Genomic DNA, 26315 nt, shown 5'->3' with positions numbered 1-26315 from the left:
TAATCGTATTTCCTTTGTGAGGCCTGTGTCATTTTCTAAGTCAAGCTTCTGTAGTAGTGAAATATTATACTGAGGTAGATATGATTCTACTCTTGTCTCATGTGACATCTTGGGTGATCTTATAATTGTATTTTCTGTCACCAACTTACAATTATTTTTTAATGTAATTTTACCTACTTTTTCAATCATTTCCTTTATTTTTCCGTAGTCTTTACAATGTAGAGTAATCGCTTGTTTTCGTGGTGACGAGTATAGCTACGAGTGTGAATTACTTAGCGTTATCCAAAGGCTGTGGTTCGACGTCGCATTTTTTATGTTACAATTTTTATAATGATCTTTAGTTTCCAGATACATTTTTATTTCGCAAATAGAGTCTGTTTATTCGATATACGGGGTGATTTTCCGCGCATAGGTATTCGGTATTTATTTCTATGCATTTTCGCAGGTCGTTCTTTGCGAGGGTTATGTAAGTACGCTGTTCTGTGTCTATTGCGATCAGGGGATTGTTAATTTCTACGAACGAGAAAATGTTGTTCTGACCTGGGATAGATAACGGAATTACGCTTAGTATTTCATATTTTGGCATCGAAATTAGAGGAAATCGCAAAATAGTGTATATATTTATTGGGTCGCAATATGCGCCTACTGTCGCAAATTTCTCTATTGTCGACCATTCATCCTCTTTTATTCTGAATGGAAAGTAGAATTCTTTAGGCAATTGTGAGCTAGCGTCTTTAAGTGACTTTATTATTATTGAAATGGGTGTTAAAAGAGGATGCAAAATTCCCTTTTTCAAAAACGTTAAATATTCTAGTACGTCTTCCGCGTCGCGTGTTAGATCAGACAGTACCGCGTTAATTATTATAAAATTTTTGTGTAAGTTACTTTGACGTTCATCCTATAATAATTTTGTTCTTAGTTTGTCTCGCGTCCGCGAGAGTATTCTCGTTTTGTCGAATAGTTCTTTCACTGTTATCAATGTGGGCGATAGTGGCTTGCATTATTTTTATTTGGGTTTTTATTGCGTGTTTGTTTAATTCCTGTGAGTCATGTAATATCGTTAATTGTTTGTTAATTAATTTTTCGTCGTTTGCGTCCATCGTACCGAACAATGATTTTGCGACTGACCCTATCCCGTCGATTAATTCTCTTCTGTGTATTCTTATATTGTATGTTGAGTTTATGCGTTCTATCAGTTTATTAGTTCTTTCACACCCTTTTGCAATGACGCTGTGTAGATTTTCGCATGTTTCTTTACCTATGACTGCTATTATTTTGCATAGATTATCTGTTTTGCGTACGTATTTTTTTACCTGTGTGAGTCGTTTCGACAGTGACGTCACGTCTATCTTGATGACCACCTTCCAGAAAGATTCAACCTGATGTAGTCCTCCTAGCTTTTCAAAATATATCCCTGGATGGTGCGTAAATTTTTTTATTTTATACGGCGCTTTCGTGTCCGGGTCTTCTGCGGAACTTAGCGTCACCCAGATTATAAATTTGTAATTATTTTGTTTTATTTTAAATAAATGTATATACTTGTTTTTTGTTAGTGGGTATGTCTCTAATTACTATAAAAGTATTTTTGTAATGTGGTCGCTGTAGCACCGTGGGAGCGGAAAAGGATTCTCAAGTTCAGATGAGAGCGGAAAAGAATTCTCAAATTTAGAGCGTTTATCATTACGCGCTTCAAAATGTACCATATTTTCGTTTCCATTACCTGCGCGTCTCGTTGATTCCTCATTTTTTTATCGTTGCTTAGTGTTGCATCCTGTTATCTATTTACATCTTATTTTGTGTGTCTTTTCTCCTCTGGACGATCCGGCCCTTTAGTTTCTTGTCGACTATCCGTTCGTGCGTTTGCTCTGCGTTTTACGGAGTTTTAATAATCATGTCTCGCCGTGAGTTTACGTTTGCTTCTTCCAGTAAGGAGAGTACTTAAGAAAACGATAGTAGTTTTGATGACTTTAGTGATTTAGACACTGGCCCTTTTGGGCGAAAGTTTCTCTTCCGTTGAGGAGGAGTGCACGGATGCCGCTGAGCCGTTGCTCGTCAGCGGGTTTGAGCATTTACTAGACCCTGATAATGGTCCCGCTCCTTATGACGATTTAGACTTATTCATGGACCTTTCTTAGGAGTCCGAAGTGTTTGTTCCCGCCGGTGCGGAGGGCGAGGTGGTCTTCGAGGGAATTCCGACAGAAGAGCTTGGGGAAACCGTAATACCCGGCCCTTTGCTTGCTCGTTTTCTAACGAGCGATTTCAGTGACGAGTTTGGTGACAATCTCGACCTCGAATTTGAATTCGCCGTGGACCTTTATCTACGCGGGAGGAACTTGCCGCATCTGGATCTTCCGCCGGAGGATCCAGACATGGACGCGGTCGATTAATTGTGTTTATAAGCACTTTGTAATGGTAGTGTAGTAATTTGTAGTGTGTAGCTTGTAGTGTGTAGTTTGTAGTGTGTAGTTTAGTTTCCACGTTTAGCGTATAGTTCTTCTTTTCGGCTGGCTGCTGTTGGGATTATTGAAGTGGATTATGTTCTTGGCTGGCGGTCTCCATTTTGGTGAGTCCACTTCTTTTTGTTTGGTATATTTTATTTGTTGTGTATGTGTGCATGCGAGCATATTTTATTCTCTTTCTTGACCGCGGATTAGGCTTCAATGAACGGTTTCAAACGGTTTACGTGCACGCGTGTTGTTGTCCTTCCCCGCTTTATGGTATAGTTTATATTAGAATGTTTTTCGATCACCGTATACAGTCCGGTCCATTGCGCGTCGAGTTTCTTCGATCTTCTGCGTCGGAGCGCTTCGTCGTATAATAACACTTTCTCGCCGACTTTGAATTTTATTTCTTTTGTCTTTTTGTCGTACTGTGTCTTGGTCTTGGCCTTTTCATCTTTTATATTTTTGCGTGTGACTCGATTAATGGCCCTTAACCTTTCCCGTAATTCTTGCGCGTAATCATCGTAGTTGTAGGTAGGTTTGGGCGGTTTTGTCAGGGCCGTCGGCAGTTCCGCCTGTCGACCGTAGATTAATTCAAACGGTGTGTACCCTGTCGCCGTATGAGGCGTTGTATTATATGTGTGCATCGCGTACGGGATCCATTCGTTTGGTTTTTATTTATATAATGTCGTAGATATTCGGCTAAGGTCCGATGTGATCGCTCGAGAATGTCATTGCTCTCGGGGTGGTAGGCGGTAGTCTGGATTTTATTTATCTTCAGTAGCTTGCACGTATTCTTGAAAATTTCGCTCGTGAAATTGGTGCCTTGGTCAGTACGTACTCTGGCGTTCCGTATTCTAAAACAAATTTCGTGACAAATTCTTTGCTCACGGTATTTGCTTCCTGGTTCGGTATAGGTATCGCCTTACTAAATTTTGTAAGATGGTCTTGGAATGTCAGTAGGTACCGATTTTCATTTTTTGTTAGCGTTAGTGGTCTTACTATATCAAGTGCACATTTCTCGAAGGGTCGGCTAGGCGTGTCCGTGACGACAAGAGAGGCTTTTATTCTCCGAGAAAGTTTATTCTTCTGACAAAGCTCGCATTTTTTAATGTACCGCTCTACATCGGCCGTTAATCCGGGCCAATTATGTGTCAATCGTATTCTTTTTATTGTTCTCTCAATTCCTTGGTGCCCTCCCGTAGATGCATCATGATATTCATATAAGATTTTTTTTTTCCTCTGTATATGCTGGGTCGCATTCGTTTTCCTCTTCCTTTTCATCTTCTGTAGATGCACGTGCGTGTTCGCCGTCTTTGTCTAGCGTGAGGACTTTATCAGCTGCTTCTGTAACGTGAGCTTCCCGCTTCACGTTGCGACTTAGCGCGTCGGCGTTCGCTTTCGCTCGACCGGCCTTATGAATGATTTCGTAATCATATTCCTCCAACTTTAATCGCCATCGGATCAATCTTGATCCGGGATCATTTACGTTAAATAGCCATATGAGGGGTTTGTGGTCGGTTACGATCTTAAATCTCGTTCCATAAACATATGGTCGAAAATGTTTTACAGCCCACACTATTGCAAGTAATTCTTTCTCTGTGGTGCTGTAGTTTTGCTCGGTTTAATATTCTGCTCGCGTAGGCAATGGGACGGTCTTTTCCTATCGGTCCCTGTGACAGTACGGCGCCTATTGCATAATCTGAGGTGTCAGTAGTCACGTTAAATTTTTTGTAAAGTCCGGATACTGGAGTACGAGTGCCGTTGTTAATTTCTCTTTTAACGTATTGAAGGCTATTTGCTGTTCGGCAGTCCACGCGAATGTTTCCGTCTTTTTTATTAATTTCGTTAATGGTTTTGCAATCTTGGAAAAATTGCTGATAAATTTTCTGTAATATCCGGCCAGGCCTATAAACGATTGGATATCTTTGACCTTTTGTGGCTCCGGAAAATCTTTTATGGCTTCCAATTTTGCCGGATCGGGCGATATTCCATCTTCGGAAATTACATGTCCTAGGTAATTTACTTCCTTGCGCAGGAACTCGCATTTGTCCGGTTGCAGCTTTAAGTTTGCTTCTCGTAAGCGTTGCAATACTTCCGTTAGACGTTTATTATGGTCGTTTAGACTCGATCCGTATATCACTATGTCATCGAGATATACTAGGCATCTGAGTCCTTGAATTCTCATGAGTACCGAGTTCATCAGCCTCTGGAATGTGGCTGGCACATTTTTTAATCCGAAGGGCATCCGATTATATTCGTAATGTCCGTATGGTGTCGAGAATGCTGTCTTTTGTTTATCTTACTCAACCATCGGTATCTGATGATACCCTGACGCTAAATTTAGTGTCGAAAAATATTTGGCGTTTCCCAGTTGGTATAGCATTTCCTCATTATTGGGTAGGGGAAAAGAATCGCCAATGGTCAGATCATTGAGCTTTCGAAATCGATCACGATTCGGAGCTTTGGTTTTCCAGACGAGTCAGCCTTTTTGGATACCACTAGTAGTGGTGCATTCCATTGGCTCGTGCTGGCTCTGATAATGCCATCATGCAGCATTTGTTTTATCTGTGTATTCACTTCTTTTTTATGCTTTGCGTAGAGGCGATACGGCCGTACGTTGACCGGCGATGAGTCGGCTTGTGTACGTATCTTGTGTTTCACTGCTGCAGTGCATGTCAGTGGTTCTCCACTTAGGTGGAAGGTATCTTAGTATTCTTCGCATATCCGTGTGAGAGCCTGTCGTTCTTCCGAATTGAGATGCCGGGTGCGCAATGTTTGTCAGATCCGGTCGCTTCGGGGTAGTTTATCTGCACGTTCCGCCTCGTTGATAACCGTGTATATTTGATGATCATTTTCGTCGTGATCCTCCATGGTTACGTGCGACGTGCGTATCTCTACCGGCTTATCGGTGGTATTTATAATGCTAACTGCGCATGCAAAATCTTTCGGTTCGACCATGCATTGACCGATATATACTCCGGGCTTAGTTTCCTTTGCCTGGATTACTCCGGGTTGATTTCGGTTAGTGGTTGCTCGGACAATAGTTTCACTGCGCGGCTGTAGAATGATTTTACCGTAAGGTTTTATTTTAAAAGTGACGCCGGCTATTTTTAATTGTTGTTTATCGTAATCGCAGATCACGCGGTGTTTTTTCATGAAGTCAAGTCCCAGTATTCCGTCGTACTCCATGGGGTAGTCGTCCTTGACCACGTACATGGTATGTTTTAATACTCGCTCGCCTAAATTAATGTGGGCCTGCATGCTGCCGATGGTATACATTTTGTGCCCCGTTATTCCTGCCAGAGTGATTTTTTGGGGGGAAATTCTAGTTTTCCCTTTTAAATGTTTTACCTTGATGAGTGAAAGGGTTGCGCCCGAATCAAAGAGCATGTTAATTTCTCCCGAGCGCGTCTCTCGTATAGGAAGCGTGATTTGGTCCAGGCCGCTGCTCGGCTTGGCGGCTCGAGTTACTTGCGCGACCTGATACGACCGTGCGCGCTTATCTTTCTTTCCGGCTGATTCTCTTTCTTTTTCGCTACTAGACTCAGGTCCGGAATTCTTCTTTTTACGTGGTTCGATCGCTTTTCTAGGATTGTTATTTTTAATCTTATTATTTTGTGGTCGTGGAGGGTGATTTGACGTTTTGTTGCAAGGTTTCCCGTTCAAGTGACAGCACTCGGCTTGGGTGTGGCCACGCTTTTGCAGAATTTTTTTACGGCATTTATACGCGTTTTATCAGTTTGTGGTAGTGCAAATCGGGGGTGTACTTCCGAATAGGTCGGACCCCCGATTTATTTGAAACTTCGTATTCTTATGTATTTTGACTCGCTGATTACGAATATGATAGTGAAAATTGGCGCAAATTTGATTTTTATGGCGGAAACCATGAAAAAACCATAAAAATCATGGTTTTTTCCATTTATTTCCGTAAATAATAAGAATTTTGAAAAATACGTGAAATAAAAGTTGTAGATCTCATTGAAATACACATTTTATGTTCTATTAATTTTTTCCGTAAAGACAATAGTTTTTGAGAAAAACGACGTTAAATGTTCAAAACCTCATATAACTCATCTAACACAATTCGAGTTTTATTAGTTAATTTTATTTGTTAATACTGGACGTCCACTCTTGTATTGTACCACATGGGTTTGTGACTTTCCACGCGTAGCGAGGTCCATCCACACTCCCCCCTGCTTACAGAGCGAAACAACGTCCACGCTTAGCGAGGTCCACCTACACCCCCCCTTCTGCTTACAGAGCGAAACAACGTCCACGCTTAGCGAGGTCCACCCACCTTCCCCCCTGCTTACAGAGCGAAACAACGTCCACGCTTGTACTGTACCACATGGGTTTGCGACTTTTGGGAGGATTTGTAACCATCCCTACTCCGACTAACCCCCACTTTCAGCCATCTGAGGCCCCTACCCGGAGCGGGGGCGAAGCCCCCGCGGAGGGGGGGGCCGACTACTTCCATCTAGTAACATTCCGCCACCTGTGGGTGAGAGTATAAAAATAAACTAGGAGTAGTCGGCCTCTTTCTCTTTTCAAGGCCATCTTTAGCTTAGTGAGCTTTTTTTAGCTCTAAAAAAAGCATAGAAATCAAATTATCCCATAAAAGCAAAAAAACAAAAAGACTAAACTTTCAGGAAACTAAAAAAACAACTAGGTCAAACTGGCTCATAAAAACAAAAATTATTTAGAATCAAAGTTTCTTAAAAGACTAGAAAAGCAAAGGCATCAAATTGCTCTATAAAAATGAAAATCTATAACTAAAAAAACTAAAAAGCAAAGGGGTCAAACTGCCCCGTAAAAACTGAAAAAAAAAAGGTGAAATCATCGTAACATCTAACCATTGTTACCAAAATAGCAGATTTTTATGTCTGCTATTAATTGGTTGAAGGGATCTGCCCCCAATTTTTTAATTTGTCGCCGCCATAAAAATTCACAAAGGTGATCTGCAAGATTGCTCTTTTGGACGCCACCTCGAGAAAGGAATCGCCTCATCCCCCGCCAAGAAGACTCAATGTTTTGAGTGTGGGTTCCAGTATTGGGATCCACGAAATTCTCGGAATGATTCACAGTTCTATGTATAAAACCATGATTTTCAATGTTTATGTATCTTTTCCAACAATCGGTATGGATCTCTGTCCCTTTTGCAACGTGTTTCTTGATCAAGCCAATTAATGTGGCTTGGTCTCTTTTATTATTGGGCCAAATCTCCAAACGATAATTGTGTGCATGGCCTCTATGAATCATTCCAAGGATCCTTCCACAATACGTCCTCTCTCATACTTCCGATGCCCAATTTTGCACTCGTCAATTTCAACCACTTGACCAACACCTCCAATTTTACCTTCTTCTAAGTGTTGATCAAGAGCAATCAAGCAGACCTCTCTGCAAAAAGAGAATCTATCGGCGACAGTTTCGGATGAAATTGCTTGTCCCTCAACAATACTGCTCTCACGTATAGTTTGCTCAAAATTAAAATTAAGAGCAAAACTATACGTAATTAGCATGCATGCTGCTGCTGAAATATGGCATTTTTCAAACCAAGTGTTTTCAGCAACAGTATGTACATGCCGATTTTTTTTTTCGCAAACAAATCGACCACAAGTAATATATGATTCTTGTAATATCATTCTTTTCTTATGTTTCCTACAAAATCGTTCCACTGGAATGAGTTCTAAATCCCTTAACCATTGGAGAGTCTTCTTCCGATCTTGTAGAATTAAACTTAAATTAAAAATATTATATTTTTGATCCATTAGGAAGAGAAAAAAAACAAGAAGAATAAGAAATGAAAAAAAATAAAGATAATATATAAAACAAAAAATCGGGAAAACAATTGCCTCTGCTCACTGTAATATCGCCTCAAAAATACTTGAGGAGAATAACAAGAACGCACGGTCCACAGCTCTGCTTATATACCGCGGACGCTAAGATAGTTTTGTACCATAAACACTGAGGTGCAATGGTGTAATCAGTGCTCAAGTCTAGCTGTCCTTTCCAAGCCGATTCCCGAAGCGACGCCTCTTATCGTTGCAGCTCCCACCACCGCGCAAAGCCTTGACGGCCGAGCCGCCGATCTCGCGCGTGACGCTTTGTCTCAGTCACTGTATGCGGACCCCCCCTCCTCCCCACTAATAAGACTATTTTGGTGCTAGCGTTCAAAAACTTACATCACAGGTAAAAAGGTATGGGTAGATCATGCTTTGCATGGAAAGTCAAAATTCCAATGGTACAGAAAACACATGAGCGAGGCTCACCCCGTTCCAGTATTAACAAATAAAATTAACTAATAAAACTCAAATTGTGTTAGATGAGTTATATGAGGTTTTAAACATTTAACGTCGTTTTTCTCAAAAACTATTGTCTTTACGGCAAAAATTAATAAAACATAAAATGTGTATTTCGATGAGATCTACAACTTTTATTTCAAGTATTTTTCAAAATTCTCATTATTTACGGAAATAAATGGAAAAAAACCATGATTTTTATGGTTTTTTCATGGTTTCCGCCATGAAAATCAAATTTGCGCCAATTTTCACTATCATATTCGTAATCAGCGAGTCAAAATACATAAGAATACGAAGTTTCAAATAAATCGGGGGTCCGACCTATTCAGAAGTTTATCCCATAGAGTTGTGCATGTTAAATTACTGCGTTCGGTAAAGCAAATCTGAGACGTCGGAGTCCTCACTCTACCTTTGTTCGATGCCAATAAATCACAGAATGTGTCAACAGAGCCTCCAAACGCTTCAGATTTGCTTTGCCAAACGCACCTAATATTAAAAGGTTTAAGTATAAAAAGCATCTTTTATCACCAATGTATGGGCAATTATTATCAATTAAAAACTGGGAGTAAACGAAATCGACAAACCTCATTTCATATTTTTTACTTCTTACTCCTACTCCATTACTCCTGCTGACATTGTATACCTTGCATTAAATATAACGGTATAATATGCATTATTACTTCACGAACTGTCATAACAACATAACCTCACACTGCATGTCACTTCACGCGAACCCCTGGCCAAAGACCGTGCCCCTGGCGACCCACATAACTCATTACACACGATACAAACGCCGTAGTGATAATGCGAATGGCTGCGTTTTGTTTTATTACACACATGATTAACGTTAGACATTATTATGCATGAAACGGAACGTCCAAAAAGCATGCGAATGTAAACGCTGTTCATGCCACTACCCAGATAGCCAAGCGAGATTAAGCATATCGGGCAAATTAATGCACTGCGTGTATGTTGTGAACTTGCTCACAATTTGCTGTCATTGTAATTTAACGTGGAACGAAGTTAACATCAGGAGAGCAAATAACCTTCATGAGTTTATAAAATTATAAGTGCATGCATTGAGGAATAATAAACTTGTCGCATTGACAGCAATTGTGCATGCATGTTGACAACTTGCCGCCAGTTTGTTGAATTCTAATGTAGAATTTTATATAATGTCAGAACAACAGACAGTTTGAGGAAACACCTTGGCTTTACCCACACAGCATACTTTATCCTGAGGATATCTCAAATTATCCCAGACAGACGAAGGCGATCCCACGGATATCTCAATGAGTAGCTCCCGGGATATCCTACAAAAATATCTTAAAATATCGTAAAATATCTTAAGATGTCATATGATATCTTATTAATGAATTTCGATATCTCAAAAAAATATCTTAAAATATTATAAGATATTGTAAGATATTCATTAATATCTTACGATATCCTATTACATCCAAATAATATCCCATCATATCTTTTTTATCCCTACAATTAATGGAGCATAAATTAAGTGTAAAGAGAAAGTTAATTATAATATAACAAAAGAGTGATAGAAGCGTAAATTAAATCTTTAAGAAACGTAGATTAAAACGTCAGAACATAAAGAAAATACACTTATGGAAACAATGTGGCATATTAATAATATGCTACATATACTAAAAAATTATAAAAAATGACATTAAAAAAATTTTTTTATTTTATACAAACAGCAAAAATAGATTTTTTAATAAGTTAGTCTACATACTATTTTGCGCGCATATATAAAAATAGTAAAAAAAGTAAAAAAAAATGGTAAAACTTCATATTTATTTATAAAAATATAAGTTAACTATACATGTTTTATCCTTCTGACAACATCTATTGTAATGATCTATAACAAATATGAATCCATAAACAAGAAGTGTTTATGGATCACCACGAAGCGTTAGAATGCGTACGGTCTTCAAAGTCAAGCGACATCGGCGAGGGTTGACACTTGGATGGGTGACCGTTTTTTCAGGTATAGAGATATTAAACTATTAAACATGCTTTAACAGGTACGACGGCTTGGCTAAAACATGTTATATTATAGTCTTCTTTCTCTTACAAAATTACCGTAAAAATAATTAGAATTTTTTATTTTTTGTTCAAGTTTTTTTCAATTCTTAGAAACTCTCAAAAATACTTAGAAATATTCAAAAATTTTTTTAATTAATCAAAATTTTTTATTTTTAAAATTTTTCCGAGAAACGTTTCAATTATAAAAAATCGAAACATTTATCAGAAATCCTGAAAAAAATTTTTTTAATTCTGACAAATTTTTTTACTAAGGTATATTACGATATCTCAGGAAATCCCTTGGACATCCTCTGGATATCGTTTGAGATATCTACAGGATATCAAATCGGTGGACATTTGTGCATCCCTTGGATATCCCTCGGATATCGCAGACGGTCCACGGATATCCAACGATATTGCGATATCCCAAAATGACATCCCAGGGACATCCCTAGGATAAAGTGTGCTGTGTGGGTAGTTTGATAAAATTAATAGGGAATAAGTGACAGCAAAATGACAATACGTTGCTTTTATTTGGCTATCTGAGTATATTTTATCGGTATGACAGGTTCCTAAATAACCTGATGCGCGTTCATAGCACACAAGCGTCTTTTGTATCAAAAGTGTGAAAGTGACTTTTTCTGATCTGAGAGGACGATGACGACGACAATGACGACGTTTCTTACATGAAAATTTTGACATTTTGATTTTGCGTCGTGATATCTTCTCTTATAGGATACCTAGAGGAAAAATAAAAATAGTTTTCTTATATAAATCGACCCTACCCTTACGGAAAAAACACTGAAATAACATTTTAAAAAATACTTAAATTGAGTATAATTTGGGACAAGGGGTAAATACTCAATTCAGTGTAATTTTAATCTCGGTTGAACTTGCTTTTTTTGCTTTTGTTTTTATTTAATATTTTTTAATCCAATGTTTGAGAGTGCACATTCAATATTAAGTGTACCTTCAACCGATAGATGTTGAGTGTACATCCCCAACGTTTCAGTGATCACACTTTATGTTGGAAGTATACACTCATTTATTATGTGTTATATCCAAATGTTGAGAGTATACTTGAGGAGAACCTCCTCGCCAGAAATTAGACAAGGTCGACTTCGTTTTTTATAATTATTTCCTGAAATTAATTTTTATTGCTTAAGTGCGCCTTTCAGCGCGAGAAAAATGTATTTAAATTTTCTTCTCCCTATAGGAGATGTGAGGCTTGGTTAATGTGACTAGGATCGGCCCGTATCTCTCTCTTCCTTCTTCTTCCTCTTCTGTCGAGGTTTTTGGAAGATAAGCTTTTTTTCAGTTTCTTCCGAGAAGTCGCTTCCTCCGCTTGTAGTTCCAGGGGTTTAGTTTGAGTTGAAGCTTTAATGAGTTATCTGGATTGAGGCGTCGATAGAGTCTTGGCTCCGGTAGATCAATTGGAATCAACCTCCAAGGTAGGTATTCGGAATATCGCTCGGTCATGGAGATCTTCGCTCTAATTGGAGCTAGTACTACATTTGCTCGATGAGCGAAGAGACGTCGATTCGTCCCTTCTTATATATTATCTGATTAGTCATCTTAATTATGAGTTAATTCATAATGCGACGTCTGTCGGCAGGAAGAATTTCCTCAATCTGCCTGAAGTTAATTTCAGACAGAGTGACATTCGGAACATGTGCAGCTGTCAACTGTCAGCAGTCATAGCCGCCACAATACTTTTAAATATTCAGTATTTAAATCCAAACTTTAGTATGAACACTCAATCATTGGGTGTACACACAAATGTTCGAGTATAAACACTCAATCTTTAGTGTAAATACTGAAGATTTGACCCTATACACCTAAATTTGGGAGTAAACTCCTAAAATCGAGTATTAACACTCAATTTTGAGTGTAAACTCTCAAAATTAGAGTGTTTTTTCCGTAAGGGTAAGCTTTCGATTAAGTCTAATTAGAACTCGATCCGTTTAGCCGTTTCTGAGTTCCGATAATCTCGGATGCTTGCAAGTCGCGTACTCGCGTAAAGTTCACGGTCGGGCTCGCGCTACGCTTTCATTTGGCGCGAGCCACTACCGTGTCTCTTGATACGTGTAAAATATTTATATAATATTTTGAAAAAATAAATATTAATAAAAATTAATGAATTGTTGTGGCTCTTTGGTGGATAAAGGGTCACAGGTATTTTGGGATCGCTGTCGTTACTCCTCGGGTCAGGTTTCTTGAGAGATTGTAGCCGTGTGTCGTATATCAATATATATATTTAATATCTTGATTACACTGAGTTACACTGACGTAATTCGTTGATACCCGTGACAAATATAAAAGAGTGAGCGACATACGTTTGTCACTGTATACTGTGTAGCAAAGCCCGCTCGTTGTCTGTACCGCGGTGTTTATATACACCGTTTTTGAGCGTATGACCGGGGAAGGTACTTCCGCGGTCACTGGCCTTTGGACAGTGTACGTGCTTAGCCAGCGAGTGCTGGCTGCGCGGATTCCACCCCAAAGTCAGATGATTTTGGGTGTTAAGTCTTAAGCAACCGGGTGCATTTCCCGGTGCGATGCCCGGTATGTAGGCCGGGCGATGTCCGCGCGCGAGGCGTCATTTGACACCTTCTATCGCTTGCAACATGCTGTATGTGAGTGTGATGCACTCACAACAAAATATTTATCATAAACAATATGTGCTGTCTAGGATGATTTTAAAATATTGATAGTATTAATTATATAAAATATTGTATTAATTTTAATAATGTTATTTATTAACCAATCTTTAAATAATGATTAATAGTTATAGGTAGCAAGGTGTCGTCCACTAGACCTCAATAAATCGTCATTTGAGGTCAAATCGTCAATTATTACAAAGAATTATAGTTAACGTCAGTAATTAGTCACCAATAAAACTTTATTAATACGTCGTAAAATGATCAATTAACTGACGTTATTAATTAGTCAAGAATATGACGTCGGAAATACGTTGTAGGATGGATAAATGACTGACGTAATTAATAGGTCAAAAAATGACGTTACTATTACGTCTTCCCTTACGGAAAAAACACTCTAATTTTGAGAGTTTACACTCAAAATTGAGTGTTAATACTCGATTTTGGGAGTTTACTCCAAAATTTAGGTGTATACGCTCAAATCTTAGTAGTTAGAGTATTTATACTAAAGATTGAGTGTTTATACTCGAACATTCAGTGTGTACACCCAATGATTGAGTGTTCATACCAAAGTTTGGATTTAAATACTGAATATTTTAAAGTATACTCTCAACATTTGGATATGACACTCAATAAATGAGTGTATACTTACAACATAAAGTGTGAACACTGAAACGTTGGAAATATACACTCAACATCTATCGATTGAAGGTATACACTTAATATTGAGTGTGCGCTCTCAAACATTGGATTAGAAAATGTTAAATAAAAACAAGAAAAGCAAGTTCAACCGAGATTAAAATTAATCTGCATTGGTAGCAATGGATATAAACCGAATATCTAAAATAAACATTCAACTATAGAGTGTTCAGCTGGCTTTGAGTATTAATTTTAGTATTACTTTCAACTCGGATGTTTGCCATCTAATTGAGTGTTAATTTCAGTGTTATTTTTAAATTTAGGATTAACATTGAAATTAACACTCAATTAGATGGCGAACATTCAAGTTGAGAGTAATAACATTCTAATTAAAAGTAAATTAAAGAGCAAACACTCAAGTTGATTGGGAGCGTAATTAGGTCAAGACCGTCGCTTCGTGTGCCGTCTCGTCTTACGTGTGTCACTTGATACGCTTGAGCGCGCGTACTCTGTGTGCGGCTCGTCGCTCCTTCTTCCTCGCTACTGTGCTCGGAGTCAGAGTTCCTTTTCTGCGTTATCGCTTTCTTTCTCGCTCCCGTTATTTCGGCGCTTTGCATCTTTCCTTGCGCGTTCGGTACCTTTGCTTTAGGCCGTCCGTGTAGATTCCAACACTCGTTGCGAGTGTGTCCGCGTTTTTTGCAATAGTTGCAATGCTTGTCGATTGCATTTATACGTTTGTCGGGTTGCGGCAGGGCGTATCTATTACTGCTCCTGTTATTCCGGCAATCCTTATTGTAGTGGCCATACTTGCCGCAATTTCGGCAACGGGCATCGGACTTGTCGTAGTGCCTCGGCGAGTCGGGTGTCCGTCTCGTGTTACTCACGGCGGGAACCTTGATTCTTTCCTCTGCGCTTGCGCAGGCTGCTATCGCGTCCTGTAGCGTAACGTATCCGCGCGATCGGACTACCGCCTTTGTATCTTTGCGTAGCCCTATTTGGTAATTTTCCAATGCTTGCTGCTGCAGCATTTCTAAAATGATGCGCTTATGCTCGGCCGTGTATTGGTGTCGGCCTTCGATCATCGACTTGTACAGGTCTATCGTGAGCTTATCTGTGTACGCAGTCCGTAGGCTCGAGCGCTTTTTCCTGGCTTTTGCTTCAGGGTATTGAAATCGAGCTGTAAATGTGTTGTGCTTCGTTTACTCGCATAACACGATTCTAATTCCGTTTTTAATTGCACGAAATCGCTTATCTTTCGTGTCTGAAAATCTAACATGGCGCGTCCTTTCAGTTTGGTACACAATATCGCGCCTAGTAAGGATACTTCATCCGACGGATCTATGTTCTCGATCGCGTAAGTCATGGCGCTCAAAAACTCCTGTAATTTACTCGCGTTGCCGTCGACCTCAGGTATCATTTCGCGGGCTTCTTTTAGTGACAATATTACGCGACCTCTCTGTCGGCGCACGTCGTCGTCCGGGTACTCGAACGCGGTTTCACGCCGGCTATATCGCGTTTGTCGAGGCGCGTGCGTACGTAGTGTTCGCGAATTTGTTTCTCGCACCTCGTTGACTTTGGTGGTCAGTCTCCGGACCTCGTGCATTATTGCACGTAAGGCTTCCCGTATTTCCTGCACATCGTCTCTTTGAGTAGCAGTGCGTGCGAGTCTTGGCGCATTAGCACTTAGTTCTTGGTGCAGGTTCTGTAATTCCTGTTCTGCACCGGCGATGAATTGTTGGGTTTCTGCTTGTTCGTCGTTAGGCATCGCGTTCGTTTGAAAAAAGTCAGCTGGGTCGAAAATGTCGGACTCGTATGACGTGAGTGAGAACTCGCCTCGTGACGAAACGCGACTAGGGGTGCGACTCTCGTACGGTCGTGTTCGTCGTTCTACACGGTGTTGCCGTGTCGCGTTGAATTCGTTTTGAAACAAACTCGCGTCGAGGTTCGCGAATGGGAATTCTCGTTCGCGGACGACGTTTTTTGGTAACTCGCTATCGTACGGATCTAGTTCTCTACGGACTCTATCGCGTGCTTCTATGACGACTTGTTCGCAGTATTCGATAGCTCGAGTTGCTTGCTCGCTATGCAACCACGAGTCGTTTGCTATAGCAGCGTCGTTATTTTTCGACATTCACGCCTATTCTACGCTTACGATAATCGTTATGTGATTACCGGGGGATCAGCACGTTTTTACTATTAGTAGGGCTTATCGCTTTGCCCTTCGTATTTCGCTTTGTACAATATTATTTCGACTTACAGTAACGCTGCGCTTCGCTTCATGTTATCAGCTGTGTATTGCGGTAGGTCGGTACTCCGGTGTCGCTGATTATCGCTGCGTCGAGTGTTGAGCCGTGGCTGAGTTCTGCTCGGCGGGCTCGTCCAGTCAGCTGGTCCTCGAGGTCGTCCAGCTGCTCTCGGCTCGTGACGTAGGTCCCTTGGCCTTATAGGTAGTTCCTCGTTGGAGTTGTTTGCCTTCCTTCCTGGCAGTCGATCCCACCGCTGCCACCGATTTTGTTGCGCCTTGCGGTACAACAAAATATGTATTTTTGCCGTACCTTGCGGTGCGACAAAAGATCTTTCGGGATTCGTTGCTGCCCAAGGAGTAGGAACTCGCGGAAAGAGGCGGCTTTTGTAGGCAGGGTCCTCAAATCACTCACTCACTGATTCTAAGTTCAATTGATATAAAAGATTTATTTCTCTGTTGTTGTACACTGGTTGCGGTCGGCGAAGGTGCCGCGTCGTGTTACACTAGATTAGATACGGCGCGTGACTCGGAGTTAACGCGTCGTCTCGTTGCTCGCTCGAGACTTGCTAGCGGCTAAGTCCCGAACTCTTAGTTCACTCGTGCGGGCCGTACGTATCGGCTTGATTACTATTCACTGATCCCGCTGGCCGCTGTTCGGCAGCGGCTTAAATAGTGTCGCGGATTTAATTATTAGTGGAGGCATCGGGCTCTCCGCATGACCATATATGGTCATTCCCGCGCGCATCCGGCGCGCGGGAAATATTTGCGAGTTTAGCAACAATTGCCAAAATGCAGGTATGCATTTCCGGTGGCATGATTGTTGCTAAGCTGGCTTCGCTACTTCTTTAAGGTGGCTGGTGCGTTGCCCAGTGCGATGACCGGCCGGCAGCGCACGAGGCAAGTGTCACCTGACACCTTGTGATAGCGAGCCTTCCTCGGCGAGCTATTGTAAACGACCGGTTTAGGCGTGACCCGCGAGATATCCAAATTGAAGGAAAATTGTCCAGGAGGAGATACCAGGTTAATAACCACTCTTGCTGCAGGCTAGAGACTGCTTTTTATTTGCAGTTTAGCTTTACACACGTCTCGTTCGTAGGAGTGCTACTACTCGCCTTGCCTTTTTCGACAAGACAGGGCCTCGCGTCGCAGGGCCTAGTTAAAAACTAGCGACGCCTCGTTCGCATAGCGTCGATCAAAACAACTACGACACGTGGCGCTGTTAGTGAAGCAGAGTAGTCGCCAAGCGCTGTAACATTATAGGCGCGATGTTTGAACACTACAAATTTTCTTACACTATCTTATAATTTTAATATTTTATTTCCTTTATTTTATGATATGAATTTATTGGTTGTGAGTGTTTCGCTCACAACAAAGTATAAACTTTCAAAATTAGAGTGTTTTTTCCGTAAGGGTAGATATCATCTAGAAGGCAATATAAACAAAGTAAATTACAGAAGGATAGCCCTAAAAATATAAATCAATAATAACGTTTACAAGTCACTTGATTTGTTGAATATATTTGGGGCTTGTCAGGTCAAACATAATAATTACATTATTAACAACAAATATTTAAAAAATGTTTAAAAAATTGTGTGTGCTTATTGGATACTTATATTGACATTATAGTTATATTAAAGTTATATTGACACCGTAATCTTTAATTCATAATAAAATTTGTATAAATGCCGTTTTTACCCTTACGGAAAAAACACTCTAATTTTAAGAGTTTACACTCAAAATTGAGTGTTATTACTCGATTTTGAGAGTTTACTCCCAAATTCAGGTGTATATGCTCAAATCTTGAATATTTATACTAAAGATTGAATGTTCATACCTAAGTTTGGATTTAAATACTGAATATTTAAGAATATACTTTCAACACTTGGGTATGACAATAAATGAGTGTATACTTTCAACATAAAATGTGAACACTGAAACGTTGGGGATGTACACTCAATATCTATCGGTTGAAGGTATACATTTAATATTGTGTATTCTCAAACATTGGATTAGGAAATATTAAATAAAGACAAAAGCAAAAAAAGCAAATTTAACCGAGATTAAAGTTAATCCACATTGGTAAAAATGGGCATAAGACGAATATCTAAAATAAACATTCAATTAGAGTGTTCAGCTGGCTTTGAGTATTGTTATAATTTGAGTATTACTTTCAACTTGAATGTTTGTCATCTAATTGAGTGTTAATTTAAGTGTTATTCTTAAATTTAGGATTAACACTGAAATTAACACTTAATTAGATGGCGATCATCCAAATTGAAAGTAACACTTTAATTAAAAGTAAATTAAAAAGCGAACACTCAAGATGAGCATTTACATTGAATTGAGTGTTTATCCCTTGTCCCAAATTATATTCAACTTGAGTATTTAAAAAAATGTTATTTGTAGTGTTTTTTCCGTAAGGATAAAGTCAGTAAAGGTCAAACGAATACTATTACTATTAAATAAAATCAAGTAATCATGCATTTTTTGGGGTTAGGTTACCGTATGGATCTTCTGTATTGTAAAATTTATTATATTTTGAAAGATCATATAGAAATATTCTTATATTTTTCAAAAGTACTAATTTTTATTGAGTTTTAAGGAAATATCTAAATTTTTTGACATCAGGACGCCATCTTGAATCCATCATAATGAATTTCAATGTTTAATGGACACCATGGATGCGGTCCGGTTAACGCTACAAATGCTTCGAATTGTTTGGAGCGTTGTTTTAACCAGTCCACTTGGCACTTCAAAGTGTTCCAATAGCACGTATGACGTCATGAACACGTCATAGATTTTTACTTTCAACTCGCTTCAAATGCTACTGCTTGGAGAGATAGTACGATTGAAGCGTTTAATTTGAATAAGCAAAACGCGGGAAAGCATACTGCTGTATAGTTTGGTTAAAGTTCATGTGCTGCTGTATGTTGTGTTATTATCGTGCTGTATATGTACATATTGTGTAAAATATTTCTCTTTTATACTGTTACAGCGTTAAAAAATTGGGAAAAAAATTTGAGAGACAATGCCGATCTTAAAGTTATTAGAAGGAGATACGGGAATGGTTTATAACCTAGAAGTTTCGGAAAAGGATACTATTGAAGCTAACAAAAGTAATAGCATTATACAGTGTGTATCCAGGGTTCAGATTCTTCATCCGAGTGCTCTCAGGTATCGTTTTATCTTTGTTTAACATTCAATAAACAAGGATAAAATGATACCTGGGGACACTCGGGTGGCGAATGTGAACACACTCCCACAAATAGCACAGACGTCATCCTTAAGTCATTCTCAATACATCCATGGATGTCCTCAAAATGTCCTCATGCAGAACATTTTGAATGTGTCGAGGTTGACTTGAGGACGACTTGTGTTATGTGGGTATATATTCTATTTTGTAATTTGGAAAAGAGGAGTGAACAATCTTTGAATTTTATTGTTTTTCAAATAGATATGCTATTTGCGACGCAACTTTTATGTAATTACAAAGCCAGACAGCAAGCTGCCAAAAGTGCCAAAAAGACAATAATTGTCAAAGATACTGAAAGGATGAATACTCAAGACCAGTCAGTTATTGCATCAGGTAAATTTGTCTATTTGAAATTCGTATATATATATATACATATATTATATATATATATGTTTTGTATCTTTATATATAATTTTTTTGTTAATAGGATCATCCATGTCTTTTGAAGATGATACATGTAATGATACAGAAGACATAACACAAAAGTTGTCTTCTGAAGAATCCTCTGATTTGCAAGAAAAGGGTATTTATGTTAATAATAGTAATATAATAATAAAAGTAATAATCATAAAGAACCTAAAAAGAAATAGATAATATGTTATTTTGCAGATAGCTTTCGTTGGCCACATGAGGCAGTAATTTTATTATTAACATTGTATAAAGAACATGAAGATAAAATCAAGCTTGGAAAAATGACTATGAAAAAATTTTGGACCATGATTGCCTCTCATTTAAATGAAAAAGAGTATAATGTTACAGCCTCTCAATGCAAAAGCAAAATGGCAGGTCTTAAAAATACGTATAAAAATGTAAAAGACTATAATGCAAAAAGTGGAAATAACCACAAAACATGGAGATATTTTGATGTAAATATAAAGGAAATCACAAATATGTTGTATATATCAATTATACATAAGATGTTAATACGAATTTTCTTTGTATTACAGATAATGGACTAAATGTTTAATACAAAACCATGGATGACTCCAATTCTTACGTTGGACAGTAACAATTCGACCACTCTACTATCTCCTGATTCCGATTCTGAAAATAACAATTATAAAAAGGATTCATTTTCAGATAAAACTAAAATGCGTTCTACACGTAAGTATTTTTATCAATACTTTATAACATTTAGTGCAATATAATATGAATAAGAGTAATTTCATGGGCGTAGCCAAGGGGGACAGGGAGGCTATACCCCTTAAATGAAAAAGGACAAAATTTTCTTCTAATTAGGCAGTTAAATTACTTAACCAATGTAAACCTGGGATTAACAGTAGTTTCTCTTCACTTATTTTAAGGGTTTTTCTGTATGTCTCTCCCCCCTTCAAATTCCTGCTTTTAGATAATTTTTTAATTTATATACATTTTTTACATAATAAGGATTTGCAGTGTTTACTACAATATTTTTCTAGTATTTATAAATAATGAAACAAACACCGTAAATTACTAAATCCTGTTAATGTAATAAATGTACATAAATCTAAAATTACCTTTTGTCCATATTTATTTGCACAAAACTATAATTGTATTGTTTTATTATGATGTTTTATTATGATGCAATATAGTTCAACTTTGTGTGTGTGTGTGTGTGTGTAATATTATAATTAATATATACACTTATTAACAGATTAATTTATAATCTGTTAATAAGTGTATATTTTTTTATAAATATTGAACAACACGAATAAATGATACTGATAGAGTATTAACATATTAAAATTACAGGTTTCAAACAGAATGTGTTGTTAGAAAAAATACTTGTTAATGCAGAAGAGAGTACCAATCAACGAAAGAGGATGCATGAGGAAGCGATGGCGAGACAAGACAAATTACTTGACATTCTAGCGAAGGTTGTTAAAAAATAGTAATATAAGCATACCCAAAAAGTTTTGTGATATTTTAGAGTATAAGGCCGGATCTACAATAGGTGTAGTAAGCCTTAAGCCATAAGGAGTTAACCAATTATATTCGATTATTCTCACATTTAATTATAATTGGTTAATTTCTTATGGCATAAGGCTTACTACACCTATTGTAGATCCGACCTAAAGAATACAAAGAGGATATTTTTTTCTGTTTAAAGTTTTGTTTTAACTGTCATCAAACATTACAAAAGTTGTTTACATAGTAAATAAGCATATCCAAAGAGCTCTGTGATATTTCAGAGTACAAAAAGTACGAAGAAAATATTTTTCTTTTTCTGTTTAAAGTTTTATTTTATTTGTAACTGTTGTCGAATATTAAAAAATAGTTACATACATAGGCCCGTATTTAGAACGCGCTAACAAAAATGTTAGCGCGTTATCTAATAGAAAAATGTTTTTTATAATACAGATTTTTCTATTAGATAACAACGCGTTAACATTTTTGTCAGCCCGTTCTGAATACGGACCATAGTGTATAAGCATATCTAAAGAGCTTTGTGATATTTTAAAGTACAAAGAGTATAAATGATAACAATAGGATAGATAGTAAGATTACATATTAAATAATTGCCAAAATGTTTTTAGTTTTCTTTGAGTAATATCGTTCCTTTCGTCAAATGTTATAATAATTATTTTTACTTTAGTCAAAACTGTCTTTTCTAAGTAGGATAGGAGAGACAAAAATATTTAATTGATATACTTATAAGTAGTTGCGTTTTATTTTAATTCTATATGACAAAAGCATTTGTACAAGAAAATGTTACTATTACATATCACATATTTTATTAATAAATACTTCTACAATATATGTTATATATTTCTTACACGTAAATTAACACATATGTTATTTCTCTTTGCTTCCGCAACAGCTCTATCAAAATTATGTTCTACTCTTTTGTGCATTTCTATTTCCTCTACATCTATAACAATAGTTTCATGTTGTAATTGCAATTCATCATTGTTTAATAGGCAAATATTGTGTAACACACAACATGCTAGTATATGATAAGGCGCGAAATCCATGCGATGAATTGCTAAATTATTTAATAAACTTCTCCACCGCCCTTTCAGAAGACCAAATGCTCTTTCAATAACCATTCGAGTAGAAGAATGGCAATAATTATAATTCTTCTGATATCGTGTAAGGTGTCCATTATCCGAATATGGAACCAACAGATGCTGATGCAACTTATAAGCAGCATTTCCAATCAAATGCGTGTTATTCGGGAATTTATTTGGATCATGAATATATTCTTGAAGAGCTGATAAGCGAAAAACACGAGCGTCATGAACGGAACCTACATTTCCCACATAAACATGCGTAAATTTTCTTGTGTGGTCACAAACAGCCTGTAAAAAAATATATTTATATTAAATTACTTGTATTTATATTAATTATTTACACGCGCACATACACCCACACACAAATGTATATATTTTTTGCATTATCTTTTCTGTACATACGTTATATATAGATTTTCAGCAGTGGCAGTGAATATCAGAACAAAATAATATATATAAGATCTTATATATACATATAATCAATTATTAAAATCTTACTTGTACATGAATTGAATGATGACCCTTCCGATTTACATAAGCTTCTGGATTTTTATTAGGTGCAGGGATATTAATGTGAGTACCATCTATAGCGCCGATGGTGTCAGGAAAACCATTTACAGAAGAAAAACCTTCTACAATAGCTTGTACTTTATCTCCTGCAGGCCATTTTATATAATTTGGCGAAATCTCAGTCAATGCTTTGGCAACTCGGCGCACTGCTCGTACGGCAGTAGCTTTACCAACATTAAATCGTTGAATTATGGATCTAAAAAACAAATATTGTTTATATCAAAAAGTAATATATAATTTATAATTGACAGTTAAAGTATGTTCAATATTTACATCAATCGTATTTACAATACTTGCCTATATGAATCTGGTGTTGCAAAACGCCAAAGACTTAGTAAAAATTGTTTATCAGGAGATATGTTATTTCCATCTGTAGCACGCACAAGATTTTGTCCAATTTCGTTTAAAATTAATTCAAATGTAGAAGGCAGCATTCTGATTATTAATTATATTTTAATATTACATAATTATATTAATATTACATTATATTCATAATTAAAAATTTAAATTCTAGTTTTTATACATAAAGCATTTAATACAAATGTGTTGCATAATACACACCGAAAGTGAGATTTAAACTCCATACCGCTAAGCGATGGAATTATGTTTTCGACATAATTTTTCGACAGAATAATTCGACTTGTATTTTAGGAATTTGTTGGCGATTTTCTATAGTATCCATCTGGTTTATAATTAATTTTAATATGTCCACATCGTCATCTTCATAAATGTAAGCAGATGGTTCCAGGAAAGTCCTTACAATACACATTAACGCAATGTCCACCTCCATGTTTATACTATTTATTATATTATCCTTCAGACTTAACTCGCAAACAAAAGATTCTTTTAATATTACTATCGCTATGTCACGTTGTCTCCAAACTGCTCGAAATCCAAACTACTCCAACTGGGATTTCAATAAGATAGGTGAGATAGGATAGGTTAAGAAATGTGAATACATAACGCACCCAGGCGGTCCACTTGCGTAGCATTGGGTGCGTTGGTAGCAGCTAGTGGAACGTTCTGTGGTAGCGTTGAAAGCGAAAACATTGGAAGTATTCGGAAGCAGCAACCGGACCGCACCCCATATTTACTAAAAATAACTAAAATGTTCTTATATTTTACAAAAAGTACTAATTTTCATTGAGTTTCTAGAAACTATTAAAATTTTTTTACATAAAAACGCCATCTTAAGTTCGCCATATTGAATTTCAATGTCTAACCGATACTATCTTTTAATCACTTTATCTATACCACACGATCTAGAGTTGTCGTTTGATTGACAGCAGTTTCATAAAAAAATAAGATTTAAGCAAAACAAAATTATAATTTTTTCAAAATTTTGTTCTAAAAGTGATTATAAAAACTTTTTAATTTGTTAAATGAAAAAATTGACACCCGATTTGGAAACAACAGACCTAAAAGCTATAGGAAACCAATTTTTATTAAGATCCCTTGACGTCTTTAATACAAATTATTTATCCGAAGATTTAAGAAAAATTGTGGCCTTCTGGGTGTAAATGGGTTAAAGTCTAATAATTCCTTTTTTACTATATGTATATATACCATCACGTTTGTAGGATAAAACTACGACACAGTTGTAATTTTTAAAAACAATAGGACAATAATAAGACACTTTACCTAATACACTGGCGCAAAAAAAAAACGAAACAAAATTTTTGACCGATTTTTTGGCAATTTTCAAAGTGATGCAACTTTGCGAAAAATCATCCAAATTACATGTACTTTTTTTTAAATTAAAGGGCAAAGACTCTACTTTGAGAATCTCTACGCGAAAGTTTGATTTGTTAAGTGCGAACCTTTGGTATCGCATGAAAACCAAACATGTGTTTTTTAATTGAAAAAAGTAAAAGTTTGTTATCATTTTGCACAAGTTTCTCGTTAAAATCTTGCTAATATTAATTTAGATCTTTAAAGTTAATTCTTTTCTAAGCAATTTAAAAAAAAATACATGTTGATACGATGTTTTTTGTTGATTGCACGCGAGTTTGAAATTTGCACTGCATTTTAAGGTATTTTAGCGAATAAATACGGTATTTTTTTAATATCATAAATTTTGAGTATCAATATGATATTGTACATTGATTTTATTCGTGTTGAACTCAATCATACCGCTGTCATCAAAGTGACCCGATCTACACTACGTGGAGAATGACAATCGGATTTTGTACATCATGTGGCCCTGAAGAGGCTGATTTTTTAAAATAAAATTTAAACTTATTTTTTATGTATGAGTATGTGTATATGTATGTTTACGTGTATGTGTGCGTTTATGAGTATAGATGAATGTGATCTTCTGTTGGCTTCAGTGAAATTGGTGCGTCAGCTATCCATTATATTCAGATCAGTAAGTACAAATTTCCACCGATGAATTTCAGAGCCACATGATGTACAAAATCCGATCGTCATTCTCCACGTGGTGCAGATCGGGTCACTTTGATGACAGCGGTATGATTGAGTTCAACATGAATAAAATCAATGTGCAATATCATATTGATACTCAAAATTCATGATATTAAAAAAATACCGTATTTATTCGCTAAAATACCTTAAAATGCAGTACAAATTTCAAACTCGCGTGCAATCAACAAAAAACATCGTATCGATATGTATTTTTTTTTAAATTGCTTAGAAAAGAATTAACTTTAAAGATCTAAATTAATATTAGCAAGATTTTAACGAGAAACTTGTGCAAAATGATAACAAACTTTTACTTTTTTCAATTAAAAAACACATGTTTGGTTTTCATGCGATACCAAAGGTTCGCACTTAACAAATCAAACTTTCGCGTAGGGATTCTCAAAGTAGAGTCTTTGCCCTTTAATTTAAAAAAAAGTACATGTAATTTGGATGATTTTTCGCAAAGTTGCATCACTTTGAAGATTGCCTAAAAATCGGTCAAAAATTTTGTTTCGTTTTTTTTTGCGCCAGTGTATAATAGTTTTTTTCTTAGAGACGCACACACACTTGGCGTCTTTTTAATTTTTTTTTAAAGATAATTTTGTTTGGATATCACGCTTTTTTTAGTATTAAGCATTTTATTTAGATAGTATATATATTTTTGCAATAAAAAAGAATGATTATATATGACGCAAATTAAGTTTTATTACATAATTAAAAAAAGAAATAAAGAAAAAGAAAGAAAGAA

General features: G+C 36.9%; 1 protein-coding gene and 1 non-coding gene across 2 annotated transcripts; one reads left to right on the top strand and one right to left on the bottom strand.

Moving 5' to 3' along the window:
* The first annotated feature begins 17693 nt into the window (after positions 1-17693).
* LOC105830276 lies at positions 17694-22322 on the top strand. The gene is made up of 6 exons (XR_004964865.1): positions 17694-19446; positions 19785-19916; positions 20011-20106; positions 20193-20449; positions 20531-20687; positions 21315-22322. It is a non-coding gene; the product is annotated as an uncharacterized LOC105830276 (transcript).
* On the bottom strand, positions 22212-24202 carry LOC105830275 (putative nuclease HARBI1). The gene is made up of 4 exons (XM_012669495.3): positions 23708-24202; positions 23444-23581; positions 23075-23342; positions 22212-22864 (listed from the first exon to the last, which is right to left on the bottom strand). Exons 1-4 carry the CDS (start codon positions 23728-23730, stop codon positions 22325-22327), a joined length of 969 nt encoding a protein of 322 aa, XP_012524949.1. The 5' UTR covers positions 23731-24202; the 3' UTR covers positions 22212-22324.
* Between the last annotated feature and the right edge of the window lie 2113 nt (positions 24203-26315).

Source organism: Monomorium pharaonis, chromosome 10 (assembly GCF_013373865.1).
Source record: "Monomorium pharaonis isolate MP-MQ-018 chromosome 10, ASM1337386v2, whole genome shotgun sequence".
NCBI classification, from domain to species: Eukaryota; Metazoa; Arthropoda; class Insecta; order Hymenoptera; family Formicidae; genus Monomorium; species Monomorium pharaonis.
This window is presented reverse-complemented; position numbering and strand designations above follow the sequence as displayed.